Here is a 21,231-nt window from a genome sequence, read left to right on the forward strand (position 1 = left end):
TATATATGTGCGAGTGTATATCGACGCGATGGCAAACAGAAAACATGAAAAAGGCCTTTCGGCTCAGGCCATGGCGAAAGAGTTACCAATAGGAAGTGGGTGGTCCAGACAGCAGCGGGCGCTGACCTGAGTTAGTTCTGGGTCCAGGTGGTGGGTGTGTGGTGGCCGTGTGCGTGCCCTTTGCGCGGGAGCGGGACCAACTCGAGGATATAATACGAGGCCACGGTCCGCCGTGTGTGTGTGCCACCACCAAAAGCAACAGCGCCAGCTCCAGAATCAAAAGCAAAACCAACCCCAGAAACAACGAGCAGCAGCAGGGGGTGTGGGTTGGAGGCACCGAGAAACCGGGAGCGACCAAAAGAGAACGCGGAGAAGGTCCAAGGTCGCGCGGGGAGGAAGGAGGAAGAACTGAAAGATGGCCAGCGCTGGGCCAGATGCCCACGATCTCCGTCCACGGTACGGATACGGTCCAGCGGCAGCAGCAGCAGCAGCGCAGCAGCAGCGCAGCAGCAGCAACACGTCAATCAACGAGGACACCCCGGCGGCGATGGAGACAGACCATCCATCCACCCACTGCTGGCAATTGGGCCGCACAGCGATGACAGGGTGCGGCAGATCGTAGGGCAGACTTGCGGGAGGGTTTTTCGGAGAACAGGCCTTTAATTGGGGGGTGCTGTGCCACCTGAAACACTTCCAGGAGCAACAGGGAGCAGCAAGGAGCAACACCGCAAGACGCCTGCTGCTGGTTGAGCGTTTCGAAACACCAAGCCTGCATAGTGGCGGCCAATCACAACCCGCCAATGCCCTCTGAGGATGGGCCTTGCTGTTGGCCCATTGTTTGTCCTCGGGAACGGTGGGGAGGGGATTTGCAGGGCCCCGTTGGTGGCCCTGCCCATCTTGTCTTCAGATGAGCCAAGACAGGCAGGGGAGAGGCAATGGACCATCAGAATCATTCCAGAATTCCGCCGGCCACCAGAGAGCAACAGCTGAATCCGGTATCCGCTGCGCTCATTCGGGAGGCGATGGCTGCACTAGCTGCGTTTCAAGCCTGCAAGTCGATGCGCCCCGGCTCTGGGGGGGAGGTGGGTTGCGTTGTCTCCCGCTCTCTTCGCGAGCCTCTTCCGGAGTGCTCATATGACGACAACATTTTACCGTCCTGCCCTTTCCCCTTCACGGCAAACTGCTGGTGGGCCATCGCCGCCACAAACTGTCACTGGCAGAACAGAAATGGCTCTTCTCCGTTCCTGAGCTTGAACCTCGATTACAAGGATGCAAGTAGCCGGCTCCAGTGGAGAGACGGAGAGGAATAACCACAACCTCCCAGTCAACTTGCCGAGAATATTGTCTCGCGGGCCGCTCGGGAGGTCCTGCTAGGGTAGTTGGTTGGTGAACAATGTTTGGTACCGATCACAGACTTCCCCGAGTTCCGCATATAGCTCCAGAGGCCCCAAATCCCTGACTTCGCCGCATGTTACAAAAGACGGATGGGATGCCATTATTTTTACTTCCCAGACCAAGAATACGGCATGGGTATCGAATCGAACTAAACAGCCGGCTATCTTGCTCCCCTACCATGCACCGGCTCACAAATCTGAAATGTCGTACAAAAGCGGCAACTCAACACCAAACCCCTGGCTTTTGGTGCCATTACCCTCCCTCATTAGATGTCGTGTGTGCCGAGCGCTGTATCCCGCCGCCATGGCCTTGCTAGGCATGTGGGCCCTTTTGTCTTTGTTGTCTACACAGAGTACCCGGGCAGCCCCGAGAAAAAACCCGGCGTCTGAGAAGTTGCCACAAGGCTAGCTGCGCCCTAGCCTTGGTGGTCTGCTGCAATTTACCGACGCCTCACTAAAGCAGCTCGAAACCTGCCTCTTCCAACTCTTGTCCAGTCGGCAGTATGGGGCGCCCCTGCATCGGGAAGGGCCAGAACAATGGGTTTTCTGATGCGTTGGCCATTTCGTGAGCAGTGCTTGGCCTCGGGCTTGTTGCGGCACCCGGCGCTGCCGGAGAACCCTCGCCCCAGGTGCAGTTAAAGTCTGCTTCCATGACGTTTGGCGCAAAGAAGTTGAGGCTGCTTGTCACGGGCCGCGTGGCTTGTGCATAGTCTGGGGGCTGTATAGGCGGTAACTCTTGATCATTGGTTGTGTGTATGTCGACGTCGATGTTCCACTTCTTCACCAAAAAGCGGAGAATGTTGAGAGCTTGCTCTGCAAAATGGTGGCAGGGTGCCATCTCAGTCAAATCTGCGATGCCGCGGCTGATTGCTTCGGCAACACGAGGTCCTATTCTCGGCACCCTCGCAGGAGCTGAATGAGATGATTGTGGCGTCTGCCCGCCTTGCGTGGATTCGCCGCCTCCTGCAGTTGGAGCCGAGACTTCGCCAACAGTCGCCCCGATGGCAAGATGCATGATCGAAGACGTAAGTACAAAGTACGGGACGAAAGACGGAGTGCACCGCAACGTGTAAAGCTGCGAGTATGACCGCAAAAGTCCCGAGATGGCATCAGCCGCCTGGGAGCATACATCGCGCGGAGATATGCTCGATCCAATGATCCGTAGTTTTATGAGAGGCCGAAACAGAAGAAGAATGGCAAAGTGATAATACATGCTAAACACTAAGCGTCAGACTATCTCGCGGTGCCAAAATGCGCCAGCCATGGCCGCCAGGCAAGGAACTTACTGAGCAAACAAGACAGCAGGGGTAAAGTTGTGTCCCAATCGCAATACCTCTGGTATCTGGCCATACCAATTCAGGTACTGGGTGTAGATATTAAGCAAGTCTCTGCTTGTCAACGGTCTGCCGGGAGAATGGAGTATGTATAATGATTGGTGAACGAGCTCGCTGAGCTCGCAAAAGCACGTGTATACGGAACGAACATTCGAAGGCTGCTCGCACGAGCGCTGGAGGGGAGCCCCTGGTGAGCGGTTTAGTTTTCCCTCCAGAGCCGGGCCGGGGATCGTGATTCCTTTACCGTCGTCTGTATATGGGATCCACAGCGACGCTTCAATGTCATCAATGATAGCGGGCTTCGGCGGTAGGCGAGGAAAACAAGAGCATTGAGGAAGTGAGCCTGTTGCCAGGGACCACGCGCTGCTTGCATGTTAGGGTCCAATATGGGTAAACGTGGGGCGGACAGAGGTGGAAAGGGCCAATGCTGCGTACTGGTCTAGGGCAAACGCGCCCCAAAAGGTAGCAGCCTGGACGGCACTTTCGTCGTCGTCCCTTCCATCGTCTTGCAGACGATGCAATCCCATTTCAATGGCCAGCCGAATGCTCTGGCCTGCGTAGTACCAGCTCTCCGAATCTCGGCCGCAGCTCGCTTCCCTGATGGACATTATCCCTAGGGCCTGAATTGTGGTTAATGAGTGGTGGTTTTCTTCTTGGTAAAAGAGCCGTTGCGATTCTTTGAAGAAGTGGTCTCCCGAGGTGTGGGGGTCGTCTGGGTTGGCTCGAGTACTCGGTCGACTGGAAAAGCGGCATCCCAAGGCCAAGAGAGCGTTGACAAGGATGGACGAGCAAAAGCGAGCCCGACCTTCCATGAAGTCGCGGAGAAAGTGCTCCTTACTCAACGAAGCAAAGGTGGGATACTCCCAGCAAAAGTAGAGAGTCAGCAGGTGCTTAACAAGCCCAGCATCCGCCGTGATCGTTGTCCACGTCCCAGGAGGTACTCGCATCTCAGGCAAATCAGGAGCGAGGAGTTGATCTAGACCACGGAAACTCAAAGGATCAGATGTGCTGCCTTGGCCTTGGCTCTCGAGCCACGACCCCACCATCGATTGCGGCAGGCCTCTAACAGTCTCCGAGCTCCAGTTCATGGTCTCGGCTTGCGAATCGCTACGAGTCGTACTGTGGGAAGAGAAGTGTCCACCCCACGGGCTCTGCTGCTCCGCCTCAAGCCTCATGCTGCTGTGTGGGTGCTGGCTAGAAACTGGGCTCATGGCTTTGCTTATCCCTGGAGCTATCACGGGATAGCTGCTGGTGCCGCGGGCTCCGGCGCTTGTAAATCTAGCAATTGTAGGCGCACCGCCCCCATGGCCGGGCGGATGGGAGCCGGTTCCGGAAGCCAGATCCGCCCGAAGCCATTCTGATATAACCTCGACCGTCTGCCCATTGCGTAGGCGCGTTAAAACCTCCTCCCGGGGGTCAGGACGGGCGAGGGCAGACAGGACTTGCTCGCTGCTGCGTTGCTGGCGGCGGAGTTGGTCGATCTCGTGCCGAAGGGTTTCTTTGGACTGGCGGACGGGTATTTCGTATACACACTCGACGTCCTTTTGACCCCTGCACCGAGCGCATGGTGTCTGCCCATCGCACTGTGTCGCAAGAAAGAATATTTAGCACATATTTTCCCTTTCAATCTCTTTTTTGGAGGGTCACGCGCGACAGGCAGTTGGGGGCGGAGAAAGACTAATCAAGGAAGGAAGGGCGAACAAAACAAAAAGCAATTCTGTCTGACCTTCGCGCGTTTTTTGCGACATTCCGTGCAAGCGTTCTGCGTGACAACTCCCAAGCCCCTTCTCCGTTTCGACGCGCCCTGGGCACTGCCGGTCGAAGAACCCGGGTCGGCAGTCGGCGAGAGTGCAGACGGGCTCAAGGCCGACGCCGCAGGATGCTTGCCGGTAGCCGGCGGTGGCTTTCGCTGAGGCGCGGGGGGAGGGGGTCTGTCGCCTGGCTTGTCTTCGTCCATGGCGTCGTCCAAGGCATCCATTACAGGGACCAGAGCCAGTGCCTCTCTCCTCAGGCGCAGTCGGCAGAGAGAGTCGGAGTCGGAGGACAAGCTTGACGTGTACTACCATTCTCGGAGACGATTAGGAGCGTAGGTCACGCAGGCGCGAAACTAGCAGGCGCGAAACTAGCCCGGTCTAGGGCTCTCGGACTGATGTGCAGTTCTAAAGGCGCGGGTTGATGGCATAAGTGGGCATGCAAGGGGATTTATTATGCCGATGAGAATTTGGGCATGGGAAGCCCATGCCTGGGTGTGTTGCGGGGCAGGACCTTAAATATTGTATTGCACGAGACCGTGGACAGCGAACATTGACAGCTCAAGCTTCCCGAGGAGGAGAGACGAGGGAGGGAGGGACGAGAGCAAATGGGAACACGGCGCCCTGGGACGAGGACGCTGGGTAGGTATCGTGGTGATCCGTTATCAAAGCTATGGCAGTCGCGATCAACCAGCCTAGGTCGTTCTAGATATAAATGGAAACCACCCTAGTGGCAGCTGCCCGCACAAGCGAGGCCAAGGCCGCGAGTCGCTTGGCGGGATGCTGCTGCATGAGTGCAGAGATTAGAACCACGCAATCAGCGTTAGTACAACTCCGGTATTAATATTATATCTAACAGAGAGGAGGAAGGAGGCTCAAGAAAATTAAACATCGAGTTCACCATTTACTGTTCTGCTCGCGATGGTGTGCAGTTGCATTAGTTTATGTACGTACCTGCACATAACGTACGCACCTTACTGATACCTTAAGGACCCCAGGAACAGCGTATCTATCCTCACCGAGTCCTCCAGGCATCATCCATGATTAAACCCACAATCCGCTGTCAACGTTAGTCCAGAAAAGGTATCCTTTGAGGCAACTAAACTCAATACTTCCGAATTTTGATGCTCCAAACAAAGACAACCCTCGACAAGAGTTGGACAGCGCAGCAGGAAGTGGGCAGAGCCCGGTCCATCAGCCACGATCCGTAGGCCACGGTTGGTAAGCTAATACAACACGCCCATGCAGAAGCTCAGGAGAGAGCTTCTACATTCCTTCCTTGTGTGGCTAGTGTAGCTTTGGGACTAGCATCCTCAGCGGCTATCGAGGTCCACGCCAGGACGGCACCACGGGTGGTCCCTTCCATCCAAACTAAGCTCCCCGAGAATTGGCGTATAAATCGTACAAACGAGAACATCTGTACACATCTGATCTTACACGTGCAAGGTATCCAAGACTTCGTGAATGTACGGATTATCCGTAGGGAATACTTCCTACAACCAAGTTAACCTTTCTAGGGGAACCGATGGGAGTGTAGTCTCGTAGGTTAGGTTCTGCACACATATCCGTAGAAAGAGTACCAAGAGTCCGAGTCGGTAGGAAATGATGAGCGTGGCAGTACCATTCTCGGGACGAGTTGTAGCCGCACAAAAGGGCACCCTTGAAGATGGGATCCGGGAACAAGCCCCCAACCGTTATTCTTTTGGCGCAACCAGTGAGAGTGTCGGGACGGCACAAGATGAGGCTGCAAGTCAAAATGATGGTGCCATTGGCTCATCGGGCCCGACCAACCAGCCACACCTTGGCCCCAAATTCGCCACCCACCCACCCACAGAGCAGGCGTTGAGGTCCTCTCTGCCTCTGCCCTGCCACCCCCGCTTTCCCCTCTCCCTTGCCACGCTGAAAAAGCGGGACGCCTCGAAAGATCTGGATCGTCAACATGGGAATCACAACGCGAGCAGACCGTCAAACAAAGCTGAAATCATGCCATTCGTGGTCCTTGCGATGCGCAAGTCTCACAGTGACGACGAGTTCTCAGGCATTATGTGCGATATATGTAGGGGCTTAAGCTGCCCTGCGTGCACTAGGGCCATTTGTGTCTTGGATGACAAACAGAGAATACGGATGGAAATGTGAAAGGCTTTCCGATCCAAGCTCCCCTGCCAACTGACACGGACAGAACCCGATTTCGGGGCGCTTCAGCCCCGGACCACATGGCCAAAACATGGCTGCCGTTTTCGTGTTGCACTATTCTAGTCGGTATTAACAACGTCTTGTTCTCCTTCTATTGACACTTGCCTTGCCACAGCTTGTCCAGCAATGCGTCGAGGCTATGAAAGCTCAGCTCGCTCTGTCATTGACAACCAACCTGGCTTCTAGAACCAGGTCTAGAAGAAGACCGGTGGCTCTACACTGAGCCTCATTCGTAGAGAAACGACCGTGAAGACCGTCTCTCCACAGCGGCCCCCATGATGGCGTCGTTGTACCATTCACAGCTCGAGATCGCACATAGAGACCCTGGTACTCTAAACTAGAGCGTTAATAAGGGGCGGGTGTGATTAACAAGAGATCGTGCCTTCTACACTGATAACAATGTTGTCTACCGCCTGCACACATGCATAAATCCATCTCCATCCGACAAGTAGGCCCAACTAAAAGAAAAACCGAATATGTGCATTTCAGCACACCAGGGATCCCTATCGTATTTACAATCGTAATATTTCCAATGAGAAGTCCTGGGCTCAACCCAATCTCCACACCGGCTCAAAACTTGGCATCCGCAGCGCGGCCCGCAGGCGACCTAGTAGCCCCTGCTGGTCTTGGACCCCTTAGAGGGACTCCGTCCTCTCTCGCCTTTGCTTGGGCTTCGCCTGCCCGATGGTGTCTGCGGCGGCATAATGGATTTCACTTCTGGAGAGTTCTCCGTGTCGGTCCCGTCGTCGACGAATAGGTTGCGCCGGACGTGGCGAGGGGTCTCACTGATAGGGGCCCAGATGTAGGCCTGGTGAGGGTCATGCATCTGAGACCCAAGCATTGGAAGTCCAGCTGGCTGCGAATGGAGAGGCTCCGCTGGCCTCATGGCATGCGCGTGGGCGTTGGCCAGCGTCGACTCGCGAAGAAACCCGAAGCCCACGTTGCTGGCAACCACGGTGACCAGGAAGAGAGACAAGATGAAGCCCTGTTGGTTGGAAGGTTAGCCGCCGCAATAAGGGGCAAAGGGGGGGCAATTATCGGAGAATTGGCACTCACCCAAGTCTTGATAGTGATGACTCCCACAAACTCGTTCATGATCTCGGCGATGTTCCTGGCAGAAATCTGAACCTTCATAACGGCCATCGCATCTTGGTTCATACAAGACTCCCATTCATTGCAGGGACCATCGAGGGCCGGGGGGCGGCCATTCTTTGGAGAGCAGTTGTTCTTGACGTAGTGGTCGGCGCACAGCGCCATTTCACTGGCAATAGCGGCTCGCGCCTTTTCGCTCGCATGCGACAGGTCGGACCGCACCTGTGACAGGATGGCGAGAATGCCAAAGAGAATGAGGCTGAGAAGGACGACATTAACGCCAAGCTGAAGCCACTTGGACAAGATTGCTGGAGCGCTGGGGTGGTCGCTGACCGCGGCAAGGAATCCACTAAACCAGCCACGCCCGGATCCCTTGCCCTTTCCATACTTGCGTGCTCCTGAGTTTGATCCCTCTTCCCAGTCGCTGTCTGAGTCGTCGGAAGCGTGGGCCAATCGAGCTCGCCCGGTGCCAACGTCTCTGTCACCTTGCAGGCGCTTGCGCTTCCTGACCTTGTCTCTGTTCCCTCGGACAATTTCGCCTCTCCCTGGCGTGCGACTCCGCTGCATGCTCTTGCTAAAGAGTCCCTTGCCGGCAGAATGCGGTGTGATAGTCATTTTCCCAAAATCTTCGTCTCGGTCAATGTCGGGCGTGTCTGGCGGCGCCTCCGATGCATCAGTCATGGCGGGGCTTGACTCGGCGCCAGAGTACTCGGAGAAGACGAGCTCGTCCAAGCGCTTCTGTGGTGTTGTGAAGGCGGGATTCCGAAACTGCGGAGCCGACGGTCTGTTCTGCAGCTGAGGCTTGAAGAATGATGCGTGAGGAGGTCGTGGCTGGCCCTGTTGCTTGAATGGGGAGCTTCTGGGAGCAGCGGGCGCAGCGAACATGTTAGGATTTTCTCGGCCAAATCGCGAGGGCGACTCAAAAGAGGCTATGAGAAACAGCTCTCGGTCAGCCGGTGGCATGGTCGATTGATTTTAAGGCGCGCAGGGGCCATGGAGCTCTCCAAAGTCGAAAATAAGAGAGGTCGAGGCCAAAAATTCAAGGCCACGAAACGGAATGACGACAAGAACTTACGCATCGGTGGCCTTTGGGTAATTTTTGCGAAAGGACTTGAGGCATCAACCGGAGGCGCGTGCTGGTATTCCCAGTCCATTGGGCCTTCAAATGTTCGACGATCCATCTCCAAATATATGAGTAGATGCAGGTGTCACAATTGTCACGGACAGAGTTGTGGATAGCGAAGCTCTGGGGTTGTGCTCTTGGGATGATCGAAGCGCAAGGCACGGCAAGGTCGTCGGTGGCAACCGCTGCAGCGTAAACAACGGCGCCGGCAAGTTTTCTAGCTAGTAAATCGCCCCCACCTGAGCGTGTCGGCATGGAGAGCTTCTTTGCACTCCCCCCTTGCGCACGGCGGTAGATCCCCGGCTAATCATAGTCCAAGGATTTGTTACGCACGGACCCGACGCGGCCAGGCGCCTTTGGGATGCGCGTGGTCAGGAATCAATCAGACTTTAAAGAACAAAGTTCAGCACCTAAACGAATCTTTGCCAGTTCCGCCCGCCCTGTCGACTTCATAAACCTGTATTGGTTTTCTCTTTGCTGGTCAACTTTAAAGCGACTTCCATAAAGCTACCGATTTCTCTTTTCTAAGTCGCTCCTTGGAACCTGCATTCTGAACCTCACAAAACCATGCCTGACATCGATTCCCCAGGCGACGATTCCGCCCAGCGGGCGCGCGAACACGACGAAGACGCAACCGGTGCTCATCAAGATGGAGATGGCAACGACTCAGACAAGGACTCGGATCTGCTGTCGGAAATTGACGAGGAGCAGTTTGACAATTACGACCTCGACTTGGAAGCCCAGCCTGTCGACATTGATGAAAATGTGGCAAAGACCCTGAAAGCGGCAAAGAGAAAGCGGACGGACGTCGAGACGGCAAAGAAGCCAAAGGAAGGCCGGAGGCCAAAGAAGCGGTCACGTCCCAACGATGAAGTCGATGCAGCAGATGACGACGAGGGTGAGCGTAGGCCCCGCAAGGCGCGCACCGAAGGCGAGCGGCGCACTTCTGCCAGGAAAGAAGCCCCGGCACAGGCGAAGGAGGATGACGAGTCCCTCACGCCCGAGGAGCGTAGACGGCGTGCATTAGATCGCGCCATGGATGCCGCCGTCAGAAATCCGACCAAGCGGAGAAGAAAGAAGGATGACATCGTATGTGGCTCGCCGACCCCTCCCCACTCTTAACCTTGACCATTTCCATGTCTAACTGAGAACGCTATAGGATCTCGAAGATCAAATCGATGACCAAATCGCGACGCTCAAGGTTGCGATGGAGAAGGCGTGCGTGGCAGATAACGAGGCGCGCGAGCAGGGTCAGCCTGCAGTGCACAAACTCAAGCTTCTCCCACAAGTCACCGCGCTTCTCAACCGGACCGCGATCCAAGACTCTGTTCTCGACCCCGAGACGAACTTCCTGCAGTCTCTCAAGTATTTCCTGGAGCCTCTCAACGACGGCAGTCTGCCAGCATATAATATTCAGCGGGACATCTTTACGGCCCTTGCGAAACTTCCCGTCGGCAAAGACTCGTTGCTGAGCAGCGGCATCGGCAAGGTGGTGCTCTTCTACACTCGCAGCAAGCGACCCGAGGTTGGCATCAAGCGTATCGCGGAACGATTGTTGGGCGAATGGAGTCGTCCTATCCTCAAGCGGACCGACGATTACAAGAAGCGTCATGTAGAGACCCGAGACTTTGACTTCAAGTATGTGGCCTACTGCGATGACCTTTTTGTTTGGGTTTTCTTGTTAACTGTATAATCACAGCGCCGCCAAGCTTGCTCAGCGACAAGAGGCCGCCGTCGGCGGCTCACAGATGACGCTCACCCAGCGTCCAGCTGAAAAGACGGCCTACGAGCTTGAACGGGAGCGGCTTCTCGCCCCCGAGCCGCTCAATTCTAACCGTGCTCGACCTTCTGGCCTCCCCGCCAGTTATACTGTTGCGCCACGGAGCACATTCGATGGTGTTCGGGGGCCTAACCATCGGCCTATTGGGTCTGGTGGCCTGGAGGCTTTCCGGAAGATGACCCAGAAGAAGGGAAGACGCTGAAAACATCTGCTCGTTAGGAGCGGAAACAACTCTGTGCGGCGTCACCTGGTATGTATTATGTTTTTGGGATGATTTCTTTCTCGTCTCTCGAGGATAGCCTGCTGTGCTTTTCGATATTGCAGGCGACGGTGAGATTGGGCTGGGTGTGGTTGGTGCCATCACAGATTGGACTGGCGGCCTTGTCCGCTCTGATGGAGATAAATATTCTAGCCACGGCAACGGGCGCGGATGATCCGTGCTGCGGCCGGCTTCTGCCCATGGATAGTTACAGCCCTATAGACTCCCATTGCCACCATTTTGTTCCAACCCCCGACAGGCTGGAGCTCGTTTTAACGATGGCAGACCAGTCTTGTCAGTAACGGGAGAATAGGGGGTTAAAGAGGTACCAAAATGCAGGGACGGGACGCCTAGACTGGGGGATTTGATGACTAGATATTTGATGAGCCACAAGCGTCTAGTGCCAAAAATACGAATCCTCCATGAAAGTCACTTGATCTGAATCCCGTGTCCTTTTCGCGTGTTGAGTGAGGACGAGCAGAACCAACAGGAGGAACAAACACACATGGTTAACTCTCACCGCTTCTTAGCTGGGCCATTCCATTTTTTTCTCACCGCCCGAATGGGAAATATTTAGCGAAGCCCATAAATACATAGATCGGAGCGCGTGAGACGGGGAAAGATAGTATACTTATCTTGGCTATGTATGTACGTACCGAGTAGTACGTGATTATTAGTAGATAGCACAGACAACATCTTAGCCAACTTCTTACATACTCATCCCGTATAGTGCAACGATATTCCATGTAGTTACTCACCCGTCCGTCCGTATTTACATCTGGACAGAAGTAATATTAGACGTTCCCAGCTGCGCTGACAGCAGTCCGAGGGATTACAATTAGTTAGATAAACCTAGTAGAAGAGAAAAAGGGCTACTGAACCTGAGATTGGCATGTTATCTCACTCGATCCGCACTACTGTTCATATATGACAGAACCAGGGGGTCAAGCACTCGACAGAAGGGCAGGGACATGGCAAGCAGGCACGTATGCAACACAAGGGATATAGATTTCCGCTATTAAAGAAAACCTTGACACGAACTCTCACTTTCTCTTCCATTTACTTCGCCTTTCAGGTTCTAAACGCAAATCCGAGAGAAAGAGGAAATGGCGGGTCGAAGCTCCAGCCAGGCATGGTCGAGCATGCAGGGAATAGGCCGACAGATGTGGTGTTCATTTCATTGGTAGCCGGGGCTTTCCACCTCTTGAACGTGAGATCGAGTTGCGGAAAGCGGCAGATACGTATGTACGTGGTAATCCGACATGAGAATCGACAGACGAGTTCAGATACTCTGACATTTGCAACATGGAGAGATGTCGCTGAGAACCGAGGTTCAATGATTTGTTTCTGGAAGCGCCTTGAGCCTGGAAGAATCGGCAAGAATGCAAGGGTGCAGGAGGTTGCTGGCATCAATGGGTCTTGATATTCTGGTGATTTCGACTCCTTGCTGATCTCCGTAGCGTGTAACAGACTCGTTGAACCGCAAAAGTCGAGGACATATGCCAGACCCAGTGAGCCGCTTATCGTTTCCTCACCTCGCTTGCCCAGCCATCTATGCCTTCCCCGCGACTTCCAACCTCGACTCTATCAATCTTCACCCCCTTCATTCCAGGCGTGTCTTCGAGCCATGCATGTGCTGCCATCCCGCCTGCATTTGCTCGCTTCTCTGGTATGAGCTCTAGCATCGGGGTGAGAAAGTCGGCCACGCGTCTGGCCTCTTCTTCTTTGAAGTGATACTTCTCCTTCAACACGTCCGGGAGAGCCCAATGCCGTAGCCTATGAATATTGCGAAGCTCTCCTTTCCGGTTGAAGATCTCTTGGGACCATTTGCCTGACAGGCATAGTGACTTTGGGAACGGTCCCAGAAGCTCGATGATCTGCGCTATGTGATCATCATCCTTTCCATACTTAGTTCCGGATTGTGGGTCAAAGAGATAGTCGCCGGTGATGAGTTCAAAGACCTGGTTCATATCAGTTCATAAACGAGTGAGTGCATTGTCACAGCCACCAGCAAGACCCAAGATAAGGGATAGGGGTGCATACCATGGCAGCCATACTCCAGACATCTGTGCTAGCACCCCACTTGGCGCCGAGAATTACTTCAGGGGACCGGTACTGACGCGTCTGGATGTCGTTCGTAAAGTGGTGATTGACCCAGCACGCGTTCCCCAGATCTGCAATCTTGACACTAATAATGTCAAAGCCTTGCATATCATCCGCCTTTCGCTTCTCGCCTTGTGCTGAACCCAGCGGAGGGGTGCCGGTCTTATCCAAAGAAATCCCGGAGACTTCCTCCGTTAGGATGTCTGCTGTCTCTTCTCGCTCCGTCTCCGCTTCGTTTACACTGTCCAGCCTCGGTGAGTTGTCACCTGTAGGAGTGGAGCCTGGGGGGTATGGTTAGCTTGCGCCGCCTTTAGGCGGAGAGAGCAGAGAGAATATGTGCCCTTACCTTCATGCAGCATGTGGCTGAGACTCGAGTTCGTTGATGGGAAGAGTGACGCCGGGTTGAAGCTGGCGTTCAGTGGCGAAGGCAGCGGCTGACTGCCAGTTATGAGGGTCCTACGCCTCCGGCGGCCATTCCTATTGTTCTCCTTCTCACTGGGCTCACTCTTAACCACCCGCTTGACGATTTGCTCGACATCGCCAATCTCGATCAGCACGTTCTCGGGTTTTAAGTCTGTGTGTATGATGCCGCATTCCCGGTGGAGGTAATCGAGGCCCAAGAGAACCTGTTTTGTGATTTGCTTGACGAGGGCTATAGGAATGCCGCGGTGGTTCCACTTCTTGATCAGGCCCAAGAGATTCTCGCCCAGCACCTCGAAGACCATGCAGACGTGCGTGCCGTTCGGGCCTTTGTGTTCGAAGGAGTCGAGCAGGCTTACCACATGCTTGCGGCCGGGGTGGTCTGGGTTCGCTTGTACAATCTTATTAAGGAGCTTGATTTCGTCGATGGCGGTTTCTGTGTAGTGTGCCGCCGATCGCACAACCTTGAGCGCCACATGCTTGCTGGTGATGTTGTCTCTTGATAGCCAGACTGTCGAGAAATGGCCCCAGCCTAGCTTCCGAATCACTGTGTATTTCCCGTCCTTGAATTTCTCGCCAATCGTCACTGGGTGGTATCCTCCCTTGCAGTAGTCTTCCGAATCTTCTTCATCGGCCGTGTTTTCAGCAGCGTCTTCGGGGGACGACGACGAGGCAGGCGACTGCGCCATCGCTGAAGCCAAGTGTGCAACCCTGTAAAATACGAGTAAGCTAAAGATCTATCCGCATGGCGATAGTTTGTTGGAATATTGCGAGGATGTGTTCAAGATGCGCCGCAATGGACAGCAGGTGGCGGGGTTAATCGGCATCATCTCCGCGCACGGTGCCGAACTTTCAGCAAACACCTCAAACGGTCCGGATGCGAAGAAGGAAAAGCGGAGAACCTTGATTTCAACATTGTCTTCATCTTGAAGAAGTGGCGCAACGCGATTCATGGAGATGACAGGGCGGGATTGAACGCAATTGAGGGATGGGGACGAATATTCTTGCGGGAGGAGCTGGAAGGCGGTATAGGCAGTCGGCGGGGGGTGCCTGGTGCGACATGGTAGACCGCTGCAGCTCACTTGAGCCACAACCAAAAACACCGCTGCGCTCGGAATCGCTGCCCAGCGCACCACGCACCACCCGCTACCGCTGTGATGTGATGCCGCAGCGTGCGCGCTTGGACGCTGCTGCATTTCCCCCTCCACGTCCAGGACCCGCCTGCGGCACCCCGCCACCTCTGCTGCCCCGACAAGGCGCGCGATTGTGTTTGGTAAAGCGGCATAGAACCAGATCCTCCAACCTAGCTTGACAAGCTACAAATGGCTTGAGGAGGTGGAACCGGAAACACGAGTTCGCTGTTGGTCCATCGAACCATGCAGCATGACAGGAAGCGCGATGCACGTACCCGGGACCCTCCGTCGTGATGATGGGCTTTAAACCGTCCTTCTTCCTTTTCTTAATGTTGCCATTTGAGGCCATCGCCGCCTGTCCAAATTGTTTTTGCGCCGCGGCCTTGGCCGCAGCGTCGTTTTGTTGCGACCCGTTCATTCTGCCGATGTCAAAATCGATAGGATACAGACAAGGTGGGTCGGCGGATGAAAAGCACGGCTCGAGTCCCCGTATCGAAGCCGAAGATGGTGAGAATGCGGGCGTGGAGGGGCAGAAAGATGCGATAGTGGCCAGTGGGTAGTTGAGCAAATCTCACGCTCTGCCTTGACGACGGTTTTGTTAGCTTTTGATGCCCAGGACATTGGGTCATGACAGGGAACAGCATGCAGGACACTGATTCGACACTGGGCAAGCGGGCCGCGGGCAAGGGGGAAACCCAGGTGGCCTGCGTCGCAAAGAGGACGCTGAGTTGCCAGAAATTGCGCATTCTGACTGGTCTCTCTCTCGCTTCTGGCCGCTGGGCGACGCGCGATCCAGTGGCGGATGGCCGACGCCAATCTGCACCAGCTCAGGAAATCCCGGGGCAGCGCACCGATCGCACACCGGCCACTGGTTCAAGATCAGATTCATTCAAAGGCATACTGACCTGGAGAAACAGATAGACCGCAGGCGCAGGTATGCGACAAATTTCTATCTCGGAGCCCAGCTGTCAGCTCTGTCAGGTCTGCCGGCGCTGTATTGGTCTGATTGACGGGGAAGATGGCGAAAGGCCTGTTTGGGTCGCGGGCTGCAAACCAGGGCAAGCGGGCGTGCGGAGATGGAGGGGCAGCAGCTGCTGGGTGCTGAGATGCGGGCCTCAAACAGACAGCGTCCTGTTACTCACGAAGCGGCTGGCTTACGATAGTGACGAGATGCGAGTCCTGTTTTGGCCGAGTCGCGACCAGGACGTCATACGTTGCGTCGGAGAAAGACGTGCCCTGGCAGTGTTCTGGTTGCCTACTGCAGACAGTTATGTTGCTGGGCGCGAAAACCTGAAGGCGGCAGGGGACGCGAAGGGTTGAAGAATGGCGATGGGCGCTTCGCTCTACGCTGACGGTTTGATCTCGCAGGAGAGACGTATGAGTAATGGTTGGCGCGACATAGGTAAAGACGGCGGTCGGCTACGGCATTCGGATGAGAGAAGGTGATGATATTGGGCACAACTATGCAATCGGAGAAAGCAGGCTCGAGGATAGATCGGTTGCGCCTGTGATGATGATGTGGAGCCGGTCCAATTCCGTGGGCCGTGCTGCCCAACCCGCTCTGACACGGACCAGTGGGGAAAGCGCTGAAAGCGTTCCAAGGCAGCAAGGTTTAAGTCTTCTTCTCGACGAGCCCCCGAATACCTTACCCTTGCCTCCCAGTACCTTGCCTCAGTAATCAGCTTGGTGACTATGCGGCGGCCAGGGGCTCTTGGTTGATTCAGTGGTTAGTAACAATAAGGATTCGGCGCAGTATGGGTTCGCACAGGAACCTGGAAATTTATCCCGAGCTGCCCGACCGGAGCGGCGCACCTTACCTTACCTTAGGTTTTACACCTGCGGTAGGGAGTTTCGGGTCATCTCGGCAGTCTTCCAAGTTACCTCACTTTGAACCCAATAGAAAGGATCCTTCGGTCCATATATCTGGATACATAAGGTGCCTCGCCTACCTTCCTGTCCAGGCAAGCTACTCTTCAGAGCCGTATCTTGATCAGCATCATCACAATCAACGAACCCCCCTGCGGGGCCCTCCCCAACCCCAGCTGAGGAAGTTATCGGGTAAAGTAAGTAGCTGAGTCCAGGCCGGGGCAGTGCAATCACGTACGGGCCACATCGGACTCCTCAGGTGCGTGCGTGGGATGTTCCCGTGGACTTTGTGAATGTAACTTTTACGTGTTAGCTCGACAGGCCGGGCTGTGCGCAAAAGTCTAACGACACGCGCTGGCACTATCGTCGTCTCTCACTCTTATACATTTGCCGGGCTCCATTTCGGACCCCGCTAACGCCAACGAGCTGCCAGAGATGGCCTTCTTGTTGGCCCTACTAAACCAAGGTACGAAGTACGGCGGCAGGTAATCTCGCAGCTGGCTGGTGCTACGTGTGAATCCGTCGGAGTGGGATGTGCATACGGGTTCCCAACGGAGTTTGCTTCGCAACTCAGGTCTCGACCGCATCCGACGACCTAGCCCTAAGGTTTGCGTCTTGCCTCCCTCCTTCCCACATCGGCCCCTCCGCCGACCTCGTCAGGCAGCGCGTGTCACGTCCCCCGCATTGGCGCCGGCCTGGAAAGCTGACCCTGGCCTCGCCACCGATGGCCCTTTTGATGTCCAGGCTCTAGGGACGCACCCGATAGCCCGGCCCAGACCTGCCATGCCCTTGGATTGGTGTGATTGGCCTGTGACAAGCCCCACCCTTCAAGGTTATCCGCCGCAATGTCCCCGTTTTCAGGCTCGTTCGCTCGACTTGCGATAATATTAGGTGCATACATGTTATTCACCGTCTGTTATTCACCGTCTGGGTTGACTTTAGAGTTTTTTGGAGCAAACACCGTTGTCGCCAAGAACTAGGCATTTTATCTAGAACTAGGTTGTTTTAGCTCACATCATACATACATGCAGGCCACGCTCCGGTCGACGCGCCGGGTTCGAACGTTTTAAATTCACAGAGACTGTGATTAATTTATTGTACGTTTTAATTCCAGAGTTATGTACTTTAAAAGTAAATGTAAGAATTTTCGCTCTTGCCTAGGAGCCTTTCGGCCTCCTTTCACAATGTCGATTATGTGAGACATCGATTCCGTCTCATTGGGCAATTTGCAACCTCACTTTCATAAATTCATTAATTCGCAATACTTGCACGATGAGGATTATATGCTCTTCAGTCTCATGCAAGTGATAAGAAATGTAATCGGAAGCCTTAGTATCCACCCAGTCAGCATCTTTCGCCGTTTGACCTCAAGGGGGGCTAGAGCATTAAAACATGACACCCGACACTAGTCTAGATAGCCCACTAGATGTTCGCAAGAGTGGCTGGCTATCGCCCATTCATTTTCAACTCAACAGAGATTATTGGCTGAATCAAACACATGAACAATTCCTATGCTTATAGACGGGATAAGAAAATATGGCATGTATTTAGGCCTGACCTATAACTCAACAGTAAATAAACCGGCCAGGTAAAGCCTCTAATGACTAACAGGTAGTTTTGAGAAACGATAGGCCTCTAAGATTCTAGAATAGTGATTCTAGTGACTTTCATTTTTCTCGGCGAACACCCCTTGGGGCAAGCCGTAAGGTATTAAGGCCTTTCAGATCTTGGAAAGTCCCCTACCGAGAGACATTCAGAGATTGGACTGATTGAACGGGTTCAAGTGAGTAAGGCGGATATTATTATAGTTACGCATATTAAGTTCAAGGACTTTCAAGTCGCCTCATTATTAAGTGACACGCCTGTATCTACAAGTGAGCCGATGGAGATTGAAGCCGGTGACCATCAACTTTCATTCTTGCCCAACTCATCTTCCCAGGACAGCACATGAATCCACCCCATTGGTAAAAACCCGCAGCAGAGCAACTAGTCTCTCCAGGAAAAGATAGACTAGTAGACCTCCTACTGGATCAACACTTGCTTTTCCTTCTTCAGGCCCTCGGCGACGCTGAGAGGGATCTTCAAAGTCTGAGCTATTATGTCGGCAGGGCTGAGAGCCAGCCATTGCGTGAGGGGTATATCGGCAACACGGTCGCTCTTGTAGATCTCTATCCACACGAGGTCCTCGGTGTCTGAAGTGTTTTCGATGTAGTGTCTTGAGAGCGGGGATTTATTAGACTCCTTTTCCAATGAGAACTTTGGGTGAACAGTCTGAAAAGGCTCTGGCAGGGTACGGCGCTCGATCACTCACCCGCTGTTGTCCGGGAACGCAGCTGTGTCTCCGGCACTGAAGTCAAAGGTGCGAGCGTTGGTGCTGCCGATAAACACGGTGGCCCTCCCGTGGCCCTGGTGGAAATAGAGCCACTCTTCAGCCTGGTAATTTAATTCTGTCAGAAGGCTGAACGAATTGTTATCTCATCAACAGAATACTCACATTCGGGTGCCAGTGCATCTCTCTCAGCCCATTTGGCTTGAGCCTGACAAAAGTGGCCGCAATGGTTTTGCTGACGGGGAAATTGGTGGAATCGATCTTGTAGAACTCGCCGCCATTGCCAGGGACTGACTCGGACGGGTGGCTGAAGGTCCGGTAAACATATGACGAGTTGCCTGTGAGCTCACCACCTCCTCCGGTCACGTTCTTGGTGCTGACGGTGCCGTTGAAGATGTACGGGTTCGTCGGAGGCAAGTCATTAAAGACCGACACGTTTAGGCCGAAGTTCTTTGCAAGGATATCTTTCGGAGTATGCTGTGGGAATGTTAGTCTCATGACTGCTTGGCTGGGCTCTTATAAAGGGCTGCCCCTTTCTCTCGGTCGAGAAAAGGAGGAAAATCAAAGGATAAAGAAACGGGGGAACCTTCGTCAAGCCAGTCAATTATATTGAAGGTCGTCCTGTAACCAGTTAGAATGAAGCTTGAGCAGGAAATCGAGACGGAAAGCTAGCGATGTGAGACTTTGGATATGGTGTTGGTGGTGAGAATGAAGCCATAGTCGAAAAAATGGGGCATTTGAACCCACTTCGCACAGTATTCAGAACAGCGCGAAATGACATTGGCCGGCCTGCCATTTCTGGCCTTGTGTGAAATCAGAAAGTGGCTTACCCAACAGCGTCAAAATTTGCATTATCGAAGACTAGGAGAAACTCGTTCTCGTCGTCAAGACCCTGCACCGTGTGCGCGACGCCTTTCGGAAAGTACCATATGTCCCCGTACCCGAGTTTTTCGACCGTGTACCTGCCGTCCTCGTCGACGGCCGAGATGAGGACGGACCCGTTGTACACGAATCCCCATTCCGCCTGTCAGGTGTCAGCAAGAGAAAGCAAAACGAGAACAAACCCATCTCAAAACGGAGGTAAGACGTACAACACGGTGCCAGTGCAGCTCCCGGATAGCGCCCTTAATAAGATGCTGCTGCGCAGCGGCGATGTCGTGGCTCTGGGGCAAGTCTGTGATCACTTGCTCTCGCACCCACCCGCCCCTGAGAAGCCTGGTCTTGGAGTCTGAGAAGCTCCATTTCAGGTTCGGGACCTAGAAGAAGTGTTAGGAAGAATACTTCCAAGCACAAGCCGGCCAGGACTTTGGGAGGTTACATACCACGCCATTGTCAGTCGACTGCTGCCCCAGATTGTCTGGGTTCTGCAGATCAATCTGCTTGTTGGTGCCACCTTGGTGCTGTCAGCGGTCCGTTTCGACGAGCTGATCAGCGGTACGCGACTTACCAAGGATGGGGGCTCCTTTGCCATTTCCATCAACCGGTTCACCATTGGCAAACTGAGGGCCTCCTGCCCGCTTGTCTACCACGGACAGAGCATTGGCAAAGAGCACCTGGGCCAAGATGGCGGCCGACAGCTGGAGCGAGGCCTTCATGTAGACAGACCCCAGGGGGGTACGAAGAGCCGCTGCTGAGGAGGGGATGGATGCGGAGGCTGGGGCGGGAGCGGCTCGGGATCTGCCGAGAGACAGTAGGTGCTATACCTGGGTGTGGGTAAACCGGCTCGGCGGGCAAGAGACTGTCTCAGCACCTTTCCTAGAACTTCGGGCTAGAGAAAAGGAGCAGGATGGAGGCGGATTATATACGCGTCCATGTTGTTGTGAGTGAGAGGCATTGATTCCGTCTCATTGGGCACATTGATGCACGGAACGGATTTCGTCACTGGATCCTCGACAAACGCTAGTCCATTCTGCCTATGTGAGCGGGAGAAATTATGTCGTTATTTGGTCCCGCGGGCTCCCGGGGATTAAGGCGACCAATAATGCTACCGTGGCGATGGCTTTGGGGGGGAGGGAGGGAGGGGAGGAAAGAGGGGTTGTATCAGGGTTCAGGGGAGGAGAAGTTGGTGGTCGGATAGATGCAATGACACAAATGCGGAGGGCAGCACGTTGTCGGGCACGTTCAAGGTGTGAAGCTATTCAGGGCGCATTGGGAATGGCTTGCAGCTCAAAAGGTCGCGCCAATCGGCGATCGACGTTCCCCCCCACGACTGCCACGACAGGGCATAACTGTTGGCGGGGTGTGGTCCCGAATCGGAAAATGCGATCAGCAACAAGCATTCCCCTCTTTAACTTGGAGCTTGCCCTTTAAGCAGCTTGCAAAGCGGAAAGATACAAAGCCGATCACCACGTTCGGTCCTCGAGGTGTCCCATGTCGTGATCGTGGGGCTTGATGGGATGCGCGAAACGGGGCGCACACGACCGTCGAGCTGCATATTGTGGCTCGGGGCCCTTG

The 21,231-nt window shown here is 54.4% G+C and overlaps 5 protein-coding genes across 5 annotated transcripts; 1 reads left to right on the forward strand and 4 right to left on the reverse strand.

Annotated features, from left to right (window-relative positions):
• Positions 1 to 1,825: 1,825 nt before the first annotated feature.
• B0T26DRAFT_36317 (fungal-specific transcription factor domain-containing protein) lies at positions 1,826 to 4,836 on the reverse strand. The gene is made up of 5 exons (XM_060434611.1): positions 4,455 to 4,836; positions 3,164 to 4,311; positions 2,973 to 3,091; positions 2,681 to 2,915; positions 1,826 to 2,608 (listed from the first exon to the last, which is right to left on the reverse strand). Exons 1-5 carry the CDS (start codon positions 4,704 to 4,706, stop codon positions 1,849 to 1,851), a joined length of 2,514 nt encoding a protein of 837 aa, XP_060302660.1. The 5' UTR covers positions 4,707 to 4,836; the 3' UTR covers positions 1,826 to 1,848.
• A 2,443-nt stretch (positions 4,837 to 7,279) lies between these two features.
• B0T26DRAFT_633106 (Di-sulfide bridge nucleocytoplasmic transport domain-containing protein) lies at positions 7,280 to 8,945 on the reverse strand (the record flags this gene model as incomplete). Its single annotated transcript, XM_060436508.1, has 3 exons — positions 7,280 to 7,657; positions 7,729 to 8,693; positions 8,840 to 8,945. 3 exons carry the CDS (start codon positions 8,943 to 8,945, stop codon positions 7,280 to 7,282), a joined length of 1,449 nt encoding a protein of 482 aa, XP_060302661.1.
• Positions 8,946 to 9,454: 509 nt separating this feature from the next.
• Positions 9,455 to 10,869, forward strand: B0T26DRAFT_635485 (uncharacterized protein; the record flags this gene model as incomplete). The annotated part of the gene is made up of 3 exons (XM_060436729.1): positions 9,455 to 9,976; positions 10,047 to 10,525; positions 10,587 to 10,869. The coding sequence occupies 3 exons, from the start codon at positions 9,455 to 9,457 to the stop codon at positions 10,867 to 10,869; spliced, it is 1,284 nt and encodes a 427-aa protein (XP_060302662.1).
• Positions 10,870 to 12,446: 1,577 nt separating this feature from the next.
• B0T26DRAFT_633885 (kinase-like domain-containing protein) lies at positions 12,447 to 14,138 on the reverse strand (the record flags this gene model as incomplete). Its single annotated transcript, XM_060436578.1, has 3 exons — positions 12,447 to 12,887; positions 12,970 to 13,310; positions 13,376 to 14,138. The coding sequence occupies 3 exons, from the start codon at positions 14,136 to 14,138 to the stop codon at positions 12,447 to 12,449; spliced, it is 1,545 nt and encodes a 514-aa protein (XP_060302663.1).
• A 4,296-nt stretch (positions 14,139 to 18,434) lies between these two features.
• On the reverse strand, positions 18,435 to 20,572 carry B0T26DRAFT_36568 (RmlC-like cupin domain-containing protein). The gene is made up of 8 exons (XM_060434633.1): positions 20,225 to 20,572; positions 20,100 to 20,170; positions 19,869 to 20,033; positions 19,608 to 19,801; positions 19,356 to 19,398; positions 18,943 to 19,254; positions 18,760 to 18,881; positions 18,435 to 18,663 (listed from the first exon to the last, which is right to left on the reverse strand). The coding sequence occupies exons 1-8, from the start codon at positions 20,370 to 20,372 to the stop codon at positions 18,471 to 18,473; spliced, it is 1,248 nt and encodes a 415-aa protein (XP_060302664.1). The 5' UTR covers positions 20,373 to 20,572; the 3' UTR covers positions 18,435 to 18,470.
• Positions 20,573 to 21,231: the final 659 nt, after the last annotated feature.

Source organism: Lasiosphaeria miniovina, assembly GCF_030549165.1.
Source record: "Lasiosphaeria miniovina strain SMH2392-1A chromosome Unknown B0T26scaffold_1, whole genome shotgun sequence".
In the NCBI taxonomy this organism is placed as follows: Eukaryota; Fungi; Ascomycota; class Sordariomycetes; order Sordariales; family Lasiosphaeriaceae; genus Lasiosphaeria; species Lasiosphaeria miniovina.

Coding starts and splice junctions, on each gene's coding strand:
- B0T26DRAFT_36317 (XM_060434611.1), bottom strand. CDS start 4,706: ATGGATGCCTTGGACGACGCCATGGACGAAGACAAGCCAGGCGACAGA. Junction 4,312..4,454: donor GTCGCAAAAAACGCGCGAAG/GTCAGACAGAAT, acceptor CTTGCGACACAG/TGCGATGGGCAGACACCATG. Junction 3,092..3,163: donor GGCGCGTTTGCCCTAGACCA/GTACGCAGCATT, acceptor ACATGCAAGCAG/CGCGTGGTCCCTGGCAACAG.
- B0T26DRAFT_36568 (XM_060434633.1), bottom strand. CDS start 20,372: ATGAAGGCCTCGCTCCAGCTGTCGGCCGCCATCTTGGCCCAGGTGCTC. Junction 20,034..20,099: donor AGTCGACTGACAATGGCGTG/GTATGTAACCTC, acceptor CACTTCTTCTAG/GTCCCGAACCTGAAATGGAG. Junction 19,255..19,355: donor GGCTTGACGAAGGTTCCCCC/GTTTCTTTATCC, acceptor ACATTCCCACAG/CATACTCCGAAAGATATCCT.